Raw genomic sequence first — 14,362 nt, forward strand, 5'->3', positions numbered from 1 at the left:
GGGGGCCCCCACCCCCCACCCTCCCCCGGGGTGGTCCTGCTGCCTGGTACCGAGTGGGTTTCCCACTCGCATCCGAGTGTTTCCATCGCTCTTCCAGGTGTGTGGATGGTCCTTGCCGTTGGGCTTCTCGGATTGCGCTAGGCTTGGTCACACCCGGCTCACGTATGCCAGGCATCCCTCCGGATCACTCCCCTTTGCTGCTCCAACAGCCCTGCTTGTGCCGTTACTGAACGGTGGATTTATGAAAGCACCGAGGCCCGTTACAGCAAAGTGTCTTGTGGGACCAGAATTTAACGCTGTAAGCCTGTTAGGAAATGGCAAAGGGAATTGCATTACTGCAGATATGTGTGCGTTCTGCAGAGGGGAAGGTTGGAAAAGGCTTTAAAGCTCTTTCAGGCTTCAGAGGAAAAGAGTACATCAATAAATATAAACCAAGTGAGAAGATCGTGCAAAAAAATTGCTCTGAAGGCGAGAGCCAGTTTGATATCTTAGGATGGGTTCCCTTGGTTCTCTCAAGGGCTGCATACCTCTGCTGAGGGTTGTGATCAATTTGTGCAGGCCCAGCTGACGGCCGGAGGGAGCGTTCAGCGCCCTGCTCGGGATGATGAGATCTTGCCCAACTCCTTCAGGAAGTACCAGCTCAGTTCTGCCCAGTCCATGCCACCTTCATACCCCAAGGCTCAGGTTTTAGGGTCGGAATGGTGGTGAGTGCTGCTTATGAGTTGGTGGAGGTCAGGGCGGACCACTCAGTGTGTTTCTGTAGGTAAGACTGGCCCTGATGTACTTTTGGGGAGCCCAGGGTGGCAGCAGAGATGTGAGGAACTCTGGAGGACCATGTCACCCTGTTGTTCTAAGACCTGTTAGCCTGATACTCACCTAGCAAGTCTAAAGCTACCTGGCTTGGTGAATTCCAGGGGAAAACACCAGGACTAGCTTCTTAATGGAAAGTAGATGTTTATGGCATTTATCACAGTTGCTTTCTCTTCTTTCTTCCTCTGAATCCCCTTGTTATTTTATATGCAAGTTTCACATCACTTTCATTCGTTTCCTTTCTAAGTTTCCCAGTTTACTTAATCTTCTCTGTTAGAGCGGCATTCCATATATTTGGCTATCTTTGTTGCCCTTCTTGCTTGTGAATAGTAATGATCAGCTCAGAGTCCATCACTTCATACATGAAGCTGGGATTTTTTTCCCCACGAGCATCACTTGACATTTATCTGCAATAAATGTTAGCACAGGCAAATGAGAAGCAGCAGAAAAAAGCCACAAGAGTGGAAAAGTGTGGGATGCTGCCTTCTGGGGGCAGTGTGCGCTTGTGTAATTACAGTAGCCATGATCAGCTTTATTTCTCAAGTGCAAACCGTGTGCTTGTTGTTTCAAGAATTCCTCTTATGCTGGAACTACCTCCCCATCGGATCTAGTCTGGCTCTTTATACCTCCTGTACTCATTAACAGTGGGGCCATTACTTGAGTAATTAAGTAAATGCTTCCCCCACCACCACCTCCGGTTCCCAGAGTTTTGTCTCTTTTTAGTTTAGATATCTTTGGAGTATTTTTTTCTTTTTTCCTCAATACATAGGCACGTTGATTTTCCCCTTATTACCCTCTCCTAGTAGAGAGCTATTTGGAGGGACCCCACAGAGACAGCCTTCGTGGAGGTTGCCTAGGCAAACTGCTAAAACCAGTGGTTAGAGGTTCTCCTGCCTGTAGTGTGACACATGACAGAGGCACCTTCAGCCTGGAAAACCTTACTTCACAGTAGACTTCTCCTGGGTGCCGAAAGATATGCTTTTGGGTCTTTGATTTCTCCTCTGTTACAGGGTATATACACACACAGTGTAGCTTCATTATTTTCTGAAGAACACAAGAAATTAATAACTGAGATAGGTTGGTTTGTTGTAGTACATCCTTATGCTTAGAAATGTTTTGCAGCAGGAGCTTTCTGAGATGGACACAAAAGGAATGAGTACCTCATAGCTAGCTCAGCCTGATGTTAAATCTGCAGTGATTTCCAGGAAAAATTACTTAAGTGAATTATGATGGGATCGTGGGGTATGCTTCCACATTTTCTCTTGTGTTTTTCCCCCTCCTTTTTATATGTAGTATTAAAAGACTGTTTTAAATAGAATCTTAGAAATCAAATTTGAAAATATGTACTTGGCTATCTGGTATAAATCAGGCATTTTCCTCAAATATATTCATGGATATCTGTCAATTCTCCTTTAAATAGTTAAAAAATACTGAGTGATAGAGATAATTTCGTAAGTGCCAAAAATCTCTTTAAACCTAGTAAACTGAATCTAAATGATGGTTTCTGATTTCTCCATTGAGGTAAACGACACAGAAAAGGGAGAGAGAAATTTCTTCTGAGTCCTTTCTCTAGGTAGTTTTTTGCCTTGATTAGGAGTCCTGCCTATGTAATGATGTCCAGGCATGACTTATTATTGCAGCTCTCTTATTCTGTCATTTTGTTGCTGTACATCACTACGTAAATACTTGCTGACCTGTGCAAATAAGTAGCCCACCTCCAAAGAGCTCTGTTGACCTCCAAGAAGGCACAATAACCGTTCAGTAGAGGAAATGATTCGTGATGAGAAGGCAGGGTCACCTGCTGCAAGATCCTATTGTAAGGTTAGACTTTAACAAGGGAACACGGGCAAATGAGCACAAAGAGGGTTTTACGGGCGCAGAGGACAACAAAAGCAGAAGTTGTAATGCCAAGAGTAGGGCACGCAGACACACAGCTGAAGCTGATTGAGAGGAATATAGTTTTGCAGTATGGGTAATTCATAACCACCTAAACTGGAAGTTTTTTCTTAGCTAATTAAACCACAGGATTAAACAGTCTAAAATTAGCAGGGCCTGTTGTGACAGGACAAGGGGGAATGGCTTTAAACTAAAGGGGGTTAGGTTTAGACTGGCTATGAGGAAGAAATTTTTTACGCTGAGGGTGGTGAAACACTGGCCCAGGTTGCCCAGAGAGGTGGTGGATGCCCCATCCCTGGAAACATTCCAGGTCAGGTTGGACGGGGCTCTGAGCAACCTGATCTAGTTGAAGATGTCCCTGCCCATGGCAGGGGGGTTGGACTAGATGACCTTTAGAGGTCCCTTCCAACCCAAACCATTCTGTGATTCTATGATTCTATAAAATGATTGTTGTGGCTGTGGTTTTAATCCTTGGGCAGTCTAGACATCTTGGCAGCTGGGGTCTTTACACCCGGGAGAGATTTATGTGTTCAGTTACCCAGCCTTAGCCAGGGTTGCAGGTAAGTTACCCTCGCAGTGAGCGTTCACTGCCGCGCTGGCGGTCAGGATCGGCAGCAGCTCGGCAGAGCGAGGGTGGCTGATGCCACCAGGTGTCTCTCAGCGACGCTTCCTTGAGGACGTCTGAGCACCTCAGGTACCTGAGTGGCGATCAAAACTCTTCAGTGCAGCACGCAGCTCAGCTGAGGCTCTCCTCCTTTCTACTAACATTTTTTGACTGTCAAGGAAGACATTTGAAGCCATTTGGTTTGGACCGTCTTTCGTGGTTTTGTGTACTGTGATCTCCTGATGACGTTCCCTTTTCACTGCCATCTGTAGCACTTGCGATCTTGCCATACTGATGCTTGTTTTATAAATGCTAAATTGCATTGGCAATGGATTGCTATTTCTCCCACAGTGGCCTCTTTTTTTTTGAGTCAGTAGTAGCAGGACTGTTCCTATAGTCACTGAAACTTTTTCTCTTCCTCACCTTCCACTCAGATGACCCATGTCTGTTTTAACTGTATGAGGCCTGCATATTTTTTCTTGCTGCTTCTTGAATCTTTACTGCTACAAAAATTCCTGTATACGCTGTGGGCTCGCCTTCATGGACTAAGTACTCAGCAGTGCTCCTCCTCCCTCTCACTTGTGCTGGATGGACTCACATGGGGATGGGTCCCCACAAATATCATTCCCAAAGGGCACGTGCACTTCCAAGGCAGTGCTGAAAGCTGCAGGCAAGTCCCAAATGTCGCTTGTCCTCTGCTCCTGTCCCTAAACCTGTTCCAGAAGCAACTCACGTGGACAGGGTTGCACGCAAGTCCAGTGTGTGCAGGACATTGTTGACTGTTGGCCTGTGCTGGCATTTGGAGAAGTTATGCAGGAAACTTGAATTCTGAATGTTGTTATTGCTGGGCCTTGCATTTGTACTGGCCTAAGGCTAGAGGAACCATGTGTTGTGTGTTTGAATAAAACATTATGCTAAAATGGTGGGATGGTAGACTTCTGGCAACCAGAAACCATTGAGAATAAGTATCCTTTTCACTTAATACAACACTTGCTATTGTACTGGCTATAAACTTTGTAACTAACAAAGTTTTAGCTGGGAGAAAGGCATTGCAAACACAAGAGGCCAGATTCTAGTCTCTGGCAATTAGATAAATTTCTGCGAGGTTTGGCCTGTTAGCAGGTGGACAGCGACAAACAAGTACATATAAATTTAATGCACAAGGTGTCCGTGGTGTCTGTAAGAAGGCTGTATCTCTAAATCAGCTGTGTGGGAATCATAGCTCAAAACTGTGTCCATCACAATGTTTTATATACAGAAAAGAACAAACATCACTCATAGTAAAGCAGGTCTGCTGTCAGTGGTATTGGACAGTTACATGTGCCCCCAAAACTGGTGATCCAGGCAGCCACCTTTGTCATCTCAGTCTCGGTAAATACGCTTTAGAAAACACTGAAGAAACTGTTTCAGTTACCAAGAAGTGCAGACCATCCCAAGAGAACAAGAAGATTATACCCTCTACACAAAAGGATGAAGATATAGATTGAAATAAATAGGCAGTATTTAGGTTTAGAGAGCGTCTAAGTTGTTGACAAAAAAATATGGGCATGATATGAAGCTATCCTCAAAGCAACCTGTTGTAGCAAGAGAAATGGTATCACATGGGAGCTCCAAAAGTTTTGTGTGTGCCTGTGAAACTTCTGATTTTCACTCTGTAATGGTATTTCTAGTGACATGCAATACAAATAAGTTTTTAACTCCTCTGTTCCCCCTGCTGAAGGGAAGCGTGAGCTAGGAATAGGATTTTCAAGTCCTCAGCTGGCATCATTCGTTTGTCAGATGAATTACCCCAGCTCCTGGGCCGACACCATCCCAGTCCTGGCTTGGGGGCCATCCAGTGGAGTCAGGGACAGTCCGCACTGTGCTTTCACCTACCTCCATGCCTGCCTAGGAGCAGAGACAGATGCCAAAGCTGAGACAGATGTTAGTTCTGCGGATTTTATTTACAGCCAGCAGGTGTGATTTCCACAGGGAGCTTGCTCTTCCCTTGGGAATGACAGCCCAGTGCTACAGCTGCGTGGGATCACAGAGTGCAGATCCTCTTCCAAACACACGCGGAGCCAAAAGCTGAATGAAGTTTGGCCCATAATTGTAACAACAGCATTTATTTTCTCATGTAAACATAAAATGCTTTGTCACTCTTTCTCTGACCTGCCCAATAGCCTATCCTTCTTTGCCATAGGGAGCTCACTTTAAGTTAGTTGTCTCTGGATCCTTGGCCTTTACATATTCTGACTTTTTTTTCTCTTGGAATATATATGTAAAAATGCCTATCATCTATCCTTGCACAGTTTATGGTATCTTTCTGCTTTTGTTCCCGTTTATGGGACTGTAGTTCATACATACACATAGGCTACGCACCATCCAGTTGCATGTACACATGCACACCTCAGCATGAGTCACCTTATCCACATCTTCGTGACTAGAAACACAGTTCTGCTTCATGCATTTGCACGCACTTCTGTGATTTGCAAGTATTCAAGAAACAAACAGCCACGAGCTACCATCTTATTCTGCTGCTGTGATGTATTTTTTGCTAGTTCTTTTCAAATGTAACATAGGGGCATTAAACATGGAAATAATACCTTCCTCTGCAGTATAAAAATTCCTTTAGATATTTTGAGGGCTTCTGAATGTGCAAATATTTGTGTTTCTACACAGTCAGGTGTATTTGCTGCCTGCCCTTCAAAGGCAGGAAGTCTGTGTCACTGCAGACTCAGTGTGGTGGATTCTTAATGGGGATCCCAACCCAAACTGACAGATCTTGGGTGTAATTTTTTTAACCTGTCAAGAACCATCTTTTTTTCTTTTGCATTTTATTTTTATTAACAAGATACAAGGAACAAAGTACACTCAGAAGGAGGCACAGAAAGCAGTAACATTCGCAGCCACTCCACAGAAAAGTGTTGCAGGAGCATAACAAAGGTTTAGTGAGTTTTTAATTGTGAATGGCACTCGGTGCTGAAGGCACAGTTTTGGGGAGAAATCTGGTGCGAGCTGCACACTGAATTCAGAGTGGCACCACTGCATTACCTTCACCCAGCATCACGATCAATAGGAAAGCATCTGTATCTGTTCACGTTGGAGGAGCGACCTGAATTCTGCCTTTCCGTGGCAGCTGCACTCCTGTGAGGTCGTGTGAGAGTCACCGTCCCGCTCTCCGCCTCATTTCTCTTATTAGAAAACATTATTTACTTCACTTATTCCCACAGGTTTTGTGGCTGTTAATGGGGAGTGTAAATCACTGTTTTACTGTTGCTCTGGCTGGGAGATCAGGCCCATCTTTCTCACTGCCTGTTTTACTTTGCTCTGGCTGGGAGATCAGGCCCATCTTTCTCACTGCGCGTTCCCTGTTCATCACACACAGGGAGAACTGAACCCTGGAGAAACTGGAGAGTCCAGCTACTGGGTGGAGGCCTATGATTTACTTCACTTATTCCCACAGGTTTTGTGGCTGTTAATGGGGAGCGTAAATCACTGTTTTACTGTTGCTCTGGCTGGGAGATCAGGCCCATCTTTCTCACTGCGCGTTCCCTGTTCATCACACACAGGGAGAACTGAACCCTGGAGAAACTGGAGAGTCCAGCTACTGGGTGGAGGCCTCGCTGCGGTTCCCAAATACCCTCTTGCTGCGCTTGTTGGCTCAGGCTGTGTTTGTAAACACTCACAGGCCCTCTCCTTTGGATTGTTCTTTGGAGCTAGATTTTCTTTTGATGTTAAACAGGATGTGTGTGTTAGTTAATTTATTTTACTCAGGGTAGGAAATTGCTGCCAATGTTCTTTGAAGAGTCCTGTGAGCCGTCTCTCCCCTCACATAAACATTCAGGCAATTTTGGTTAAAGTGTTTATTTTTTTTAACTGTGCATAAATGTTAATCTGGCTGTTTTACAGCAGAGAGGTTTTACAGGCTCCTATAAAAATGTCAAGGTCACGTTTAAACAGTTTAAACTGAGGAGATGAAGCACTGGACCAAGAGGATTCAGAGATGAAAAAATGAAAACCAGTATTTTCTGCTAGCAGGTGTTATTTGAGACTTTAGTGCTGGTGAAAGTGACGGTGAAATACTTTGGAGACTGATTGCTTCTGCATCTACTCCTTTGTACTTGTACTGTGGACAATTGTTAGTGAAAATACACCCTTCTTGCCTTAGTCCTAAGTTGAAAGGACTTCTGGCTGGTGATGGCAGGAGAGCGCAGGCTCTGTAAGCATTGACTTCGTGAGACTGCCGGGAGGGTCCAGTTCATGCCAATCACAGCAGTGACGTTTGTCATGTGGAGGTATACTACTTCATGGTTTATAACGGTCCAGGAGGCTGTGATGATTAAGTGTTGCTTGTGAGGTCTCCTAGATTCAGAGCAATCTCTCGGGAGAAAAAGGATTGAGAATCCCAGTGCTGGATGATTCTGTCATTTTGCGTATTATAATGCTGCACTCCCACTTGGGTAAGGAGCACAGGATGCTTCTTTTCAAAACCCAAAACTTTCAGACTGCAAGTCTGACAAAAATAATCAAGCTTTCTGGAATGCTATTAAGTTACATTTAAGTTGGAAGAAAGCAAAACCCTGTATTTTTTTAATAACTTTCTCTTTTTGTGATAGCATTTGTGATAGCATGGTCTTGGTTTGATGTTTAATCGGTAGGGTGTTTTGATTTGAGAGCTGATGCAGTTCAAACTGATCAGTCTATCACATGCTACCAGACGTGCACAGTATTTTACCAAACAAGACCAGACAGATGCCTTGTTCTGAAGAGATTGCAGTTTGAGACTGATCATTGAAGATACTGTATGACAGCAGATTCCCCAAGGGAATGATTTGGTCTCTTCATAATCTCAAGTGTCTGCGTACACTTCAGTGTAGGTTTGGTGTCTAGCACTCTTGTTCTAGGACAACAATCCACAGCCATTTAAATCAAGACCTAACTGAGAACGTAATGGAAAAAGTTTAGTATCTCTCCGAGGACTGTGCCATAAATTCAACTGAGATGACAAGAGGAAGGAATTGCAAGATGGATAGTGTGAGATACATGAATTCAACTTTGAGCTGAATTCAAACAGAGCTAGTAATGGCCAAATGTTATGATGACTTTGGTGGTGAGAGTTAAATTGGAGGTTTTCCCAGTGAGCTGTGCTCCATTTTAAAAAGCAAAGAAACAAAATTTGTTGTAGCTGGCACTAAATGGAAGTCTCTTTTTTAGCAGTAGCAATAGATGGCAATGACTGATCCACAGAAACCAAACTGCTCATTTCTCATTCCTTTTGGTTATGGGTGACCCACAGCGATGAGAGAGTTGCTTGTGCATATTCTTCTCAACACTGTGAAAGACAGCATTCAGCTCATGAGGACTGTCCATCCGTCATCTTTTTTGCAGGATTAGCCTTCCCCTGGATAGAGACCTTATTTAAACATGAGGGAGACCCCACCCCAGGATGCGGCATTAGTTTTCAGTATTCATTCAATAATCAGTAATGTATAATACCATACAATATTTTAAGTTGATGGAGATATCTGGGATATAGGGAGAAATCTGTGTTCATCCTTTACGTAACAGTCATTGAGTCATGCAATCTTGTTTAAACAAACAGTGTGAACCTTAAAATAGCCCCTGGACATTCCACCAAGATGGCCATATTCTAATGAACGTTCAAGATGTTTCTCCACTATCGTATACCCACACAGTAACCCTTCAGTGACAGCAGAGCCGTCTAGAGACAGTAGTAAGCTACACTCGGCACTGGGCACGCGGATCTGTTCACTTGCTCTGGTGAAGCAGAAAATCTGCTTCTCTGTCATCCACCCACCGAGGGAGGCAATAGACATGAAACATTTTGAGGCTAAGCTCATCTGAGGGTGATTTTAACATACCAGTTATTGTTACTGGATAATTATTAGAGGAATTCATGGAACATGACCTTGTTGCCATATAAATGGTGGGAAACCCTGCTCTTCACCTGATTAACAATTGACATTGGCCAGTTTCAAGAAGATAGGAATGAAAACTTGAAATTCTTTTAATGCAATATTATTAATATTGCTATAGATACAGAACTAGAGAAAATTGTTCTTACTGCTCAGAACATTTGTCTGATTTCCGTAACTGTTTTCTATAGAGTCCTATTGATACATTTCAAAGGATGGTTTAGGCATGATACAAGCATACTTTGTGGAACTGATCAATTAAGAGAGCAGCCAGTAGACATTGCAGCCCAGCATTCAGAAATTGTTTAGCGGTGTCTCTATAGCAAAGAGAGGGGGCTGGAAAGACTGCTCTTCTGGAGCTCACTCAGCTTCTAACCTAGAGCTCAGGCTAGTATTGGATGGACTTGGATTTTCATGAGATGAGAGAGATAAAATCAGGCTGCTGCAGCACCTTCTGTATGGGTCTGTGGGTGAAGTTACTCAGCTCTTCAAGATTGTCCACGTGTTCTCTTCCACCAGGCTTTGCCTACATCATGTGTCTTTGTGCAGGAATCCTGAACAGACTGTGAAATTGGTCAATAAACCTGGTATTGATCCCTCACTAAAGGTAGGATAAGGCTCCAGAGAAAAGACTGTGTGGAGTGAGCTTATGGCAGCTAAATGAGCTGAACATGTACCAAACGCTTCCCTTTCCTAGTTGGGGACCTAACCTGTGCTTCCGAAACCCAAAATCTCAAGCACTTCAAGCTGAGAGGAAAATACCTCACGTCTAGGTGGCTTGCAGAAGTCCCAGTGAAAGGCATGTGTCCCCATGAGTCACTGGGGGAGCTGGGGAGCCAGGCAGGCAGGCTGCCAGCGGGTACACAGGGCCTGCCCAGGGGCACCCAGGCACTGAGACCCTGCCAAACTGCAGCCACCCCCTCCTTTGTCTGAACTCCCCTGGGGGCAGTGACCCGCAGCGCTGGAGAGCAGAGATGTACAGAACAGGGCTGGCCATTTGGACATACCTACTGACCCCGTCTCATAACAGGAGAGAGCATTCAGTGACATTAAAATAGAACAAATTTGCAACGATATCAGGTTATATGTTTTATGAGCCATATAATTAACATGCGACACTCAGTGCCATGGGATATTATGGACTTAAATAGCTTAGTAAGTATCAAAAAGGATTAGGCATTGACATGAAACAGAATAGCATATGCACTGACACAAGCTAGGATCAAAATTACAAGGGCTACCAATCCTTGTGCTTCAGGGCATATTTTGATCATCAGCTTGGGGTCAGGAGAAAAGCCACTCTCTAATCAGTGGTGTGCAGTATGCACGTAGGTTATAGTTATACGGATCTCTATTGGCCAGTTTTGATTCCTTTCCCTTCTCCTTCTCTGTCTTCCTTTCATCCCCTCCTGTTCCCCCTCCCTCACATTTATCATCTGGAATAGGTCCCTACTGAAGACAAGACACTAAACGAGATGGATGGCTGAATAGTCCGTACTAATAGGGTAATTTAATGTTTGCTTCTCTCCAGAACTCTAACATTTATTTCAAATATAAATTTTATATACACAAACTAAAAAGCTCCTCTCTTTCCAACCTTCCTTCTATGCATGCTACTTTTTATCAGCTACACCTACAAATCCACTTAGACTTATTTGAATCATGATTTTTCAGACGTAACAAATGAACCTGAGTTTGGGAGAAGGAAGAGAACAACCAGGCACATTAAAGGAACCTGATTTTTCTGGTAGATACTCAACAATTGCTTAGGACAAATTTTTTTTGAGAGATCTTGTATAGCCAGCATGAATAATCTCTTATGAAAATAAGGGTTTTTTTTTCTGTGTACATGACTGAGTCTGTGGACAGTCATGATAAAATGATGCTCGATTTAGGTAACTCTTTGCATTTTTCTTTGTGGCGTCTGAAGCAAAATAATTGTTAAGAATTTTAACACTTTCCTCACTTTCACCTGCCAAAAAATTCCTCTTTTTAAGATGATGCAATATTTCACACAATTCTAGGGGTTTGGGTGTTTTGTTTTGTATTTTCATTTGTTACTATACTGAAGTAGTGCCAGGAAGCCCCACATAAGAGCAGGGCAGGTTGAATTTTATGTCCTGTAAATGCCTTATACACTATAATAGACAGACTGGACAGCAGAGGCATAGAGAAGAAAAATTACTTGATTCTTTGTGGGACCCCAAGTTTATGGCAGAAAAACAGAGAATGTCTACCTAAAAAATATGCCTACTCGTTCCGTTTGTTGCTTCTTTCTTTTTTGCTTCTTTCCTTCACCCTCCCAGACTGATTTCTAACTCCACCTATTCTTACCCTTCCCAGGTCCTTTATTTTTGCTAACGCACTCTCTTCCTATCTGGCACTAAGCAGCGCTGCTCCGCTCGGCACACTGATACGTGCTGCTCTTTGTCTTACTCAACCTTGCTGGAAAGACGCTACCATGCAGCTTCTCCGGCATCCTTCCCATTTTCCACAGTGGGTTGAATTCCCATTAGTTTCTGTGAACTCATTCTGTAGTCCTTCACTCTGCTTCCCAACCTTTTGTGTTGTTGCCTTCCCACAGACATTCTTCAGCGTGCCAAAGCTGACCTTAGGCTCCATGGACAGATGGGGCCTGATCCAAAGTCCATTAACATCAGAGGAAATGTCCATTTACGCCCATGGGCTTTGCATTAAATCCTCTGCATTTCACTTACTTTCTTTAGTGCCTCTTACTCAGCTCCAGTTATTAAAATCAGATTAATCCCTGACAGTTCAGGGTACTGTATAAGCCAACCTGTGCTACTTCAAAAGATAAGAGACCAGAACTGCTACTCTGCTAATGTGAATTTTGCAGCTGGCTAATACTAAAAGCAAGGCATTACTTCCTGATTTCATTCCTGCATAACAGGTCAGAATCTCACTTACTGTTCATTAGCTGAGTCTCCCGTTACTAGCGCACAGGCTCTCTCAAAACCATTTCTTACTGTTCAGATATTTTCTGGTCCCTACAGCATTATTCTGCCCAGGCACCGTTCAAGATTCACCTCTGTTTGCAGTTTTACTCTCGGTATAAGTAGACTGCTATGTCAGCCAGAACATCAATATTTCTTTCTGTTGACACAATACTCCCTTACCCATATTGCCACCCCTCCTCCTGCTTCATTTTGTCTACATTCCTTTTGAAAACTCTACTCCCATAATTTAGTCTCCCACTCAGTACTTGGTTTAATCAAGTCTGTCACTCAATTTATATCCCACTTCTCGCTTAACACAAGTTTCTTGGTTAGCAATCTGTTTCTGTAGCACTTGCTATGCATAACACATGGTTAGCTTTTCTTTCCACACTTGCTTCTCTGTTCCCTTTCTGATTTCCAGACCTCACTTTTCCTTGTAACGCTTGAAGATGAGAAACTTCCTCTTCTGTCTCCCTTTTTTTATGTTCCTCATGTATTTTTATGAGACCACTGCAATCAGGGCTTCTTAAATATCATGGGGTGCTTTGTACGGGACACAGAACAGGCTTTGAGTCCCGTTAAAACAGTTTTCAACTGCAGAATCTCACTCAGTTTAATACATAGCTTCGGGTAAACCTCTCCTGTTGCTGTATTTCTTTGTCGTGGCTTGTACCCCTTTCCATCTTCATCATCTTTCCTCGGTTTGTAGGAACACAGGACAAACGCACAGGTTCAGATTCTCTCCCTCCGGCTGCTCATTCAGCACAGTGTGCTAAAATCTGGTCTTAAACATCCACCCTCAGTTTTTGTGTTGAGGAACAAAGAGCAGAACAGGGTCATGTTCCAGTTGCTCCGTACATTTTAACATAGGGAACTGGGTTGCATATACCTTGACTACATGGCCTACTGCAACCACAGCACAAACTTAACAGCTCACCTTTCCTGCACAGAGAGCATGCAACTTCATTTTGGATGGTGGAAGCACGCTGCAGGTTGTATATCAGCAACATTGCCCACCACCGCATCCAAAATCTCCCACCTGAGTTTCCTGCTATCAGTCGATTCCCCCGGTAAGGACCACAGGTTGTCAGACTGCTTTCCTCCTCATCTGCAGCTCTTGTAGCTGTCAGAGAAACTGGTGGACCACTGAATGGGGCTGTTGGAGCCGTTTTAGCTCAGCAGGAGGCAGATTCACTGATCTGCACCTGTTGGAAAGATCATTTGTTGGTTCTCTGAATTATTTTGCTGGGTCAGCAGGTTTCCAGGTTTAAATGCTGGCATGGTGTAAGACGCAGAATGCTGTTGTTTCATAATCACCTTCTAGAAGCATTGCTTTGTTGTAATGCTACTGTTACATTGTCCTACTTTTGCTATCTACTTTCTGCATAGGCTGGGTGAATTTTGCCCACTGCATTACTTAGGTGTAGGCTTTGCAGCAGCGGGCTGGCTGCATTTAACCTGGAGATGGGGAGTGGGGGAGATAGGCTGGTGGCTGCTGTCACTGCTTTTCATGTGATTGAGTAACACGACAATTTCCTAGTCCAGTCACAGAGCAGTAATGCATGGTACTTACACAGTACTTTTCGTTTTCAGATCAGTTTAATACTGCTCCTGGCTTATGGTACGCTCATCTCTCTCTCTGTATGTTCTTAACACAGTTCATGCTCCCAGTCACGCAGGAGAGGCCAGAGCAGTCCTTCCCTCTCTGGCGGATCAGTGACTGCCCTATATAAATCTGCATATTAAGCAGATTTGGCAATTGTTCAGGCAGAGACTCACGTAAGTAAGAGGTGAAAATAAATTTGCTTATAAAGGCACTGCAGACAGCACTCTCGGATGGTATGCTATTAGAGACAGAACAGAGGCTGGTTTGTTTTCCTTTGCAGTTGGAGACTGATGATTCCGGTTTGTCTTCTGCATCCAAGTCCCATCACCATAAACCATACGTGTGTGCGAATGCCGGGTCTCAATTCTTTTGCAGTTTCAAGACATTTCGCGTGTTACCACTCTATGATGGTTCATTTCCGCGGGGACTCTCGCAGGCACCCCCCAAGGTCGGGCAGCCCGACGGCGCTGCCCGCTCCGGAGCGCGCCGGGCCCAACTTTGAGGTGGATCAGGAGGACCTGGGGCTCGGCTTCCCCCTCCCGCGGGGGCCAACGCGGCGCGCCGGGTCCCC

General features: G+C 44.2%; 1 protein-coding gene across 1 annotated transcript in view; it reads left to right on the top strand.

Annotated features, from left to right (window-relative positions):
- Window positions 1-14,141: 14,141 nt before the first annotated feature.
- The window catches only part of CAMK2G (calcium/calmodulin dependent protein kinase II gamma), a 134,300-nt gene continuing 134,079 nt past the window's right edge, over window positions 14,142-14,362 (top strand). The window contains exon 1 of the mRNA XM_019471621.1: window positions 14,142-14,347. Within this exon, the coding sequence (XP_019327166.1) occupies window positions 14,142-14,347 (206 nt within the window). The remainder of the gene's footprint in view (window positions 14,348-14,362) is intronic.

Source organism: Aptenodytes forsteri, unplaced genomic scaffold (genome assembly GCF_000699145.1).
Source record: "Aptenodytes forsteri isolate BGI_AS27 unplaced genomic scaffold, ASM69914v1 Scaffold15, whole genome shotgun sequence".
Taxonomy (NCBI): Eukaryota; Metazoa; Chordata; class Aves; order Sphenisciformes; family Spheniscidae; genus Aptenodytes; species Aptenodytes forsteri.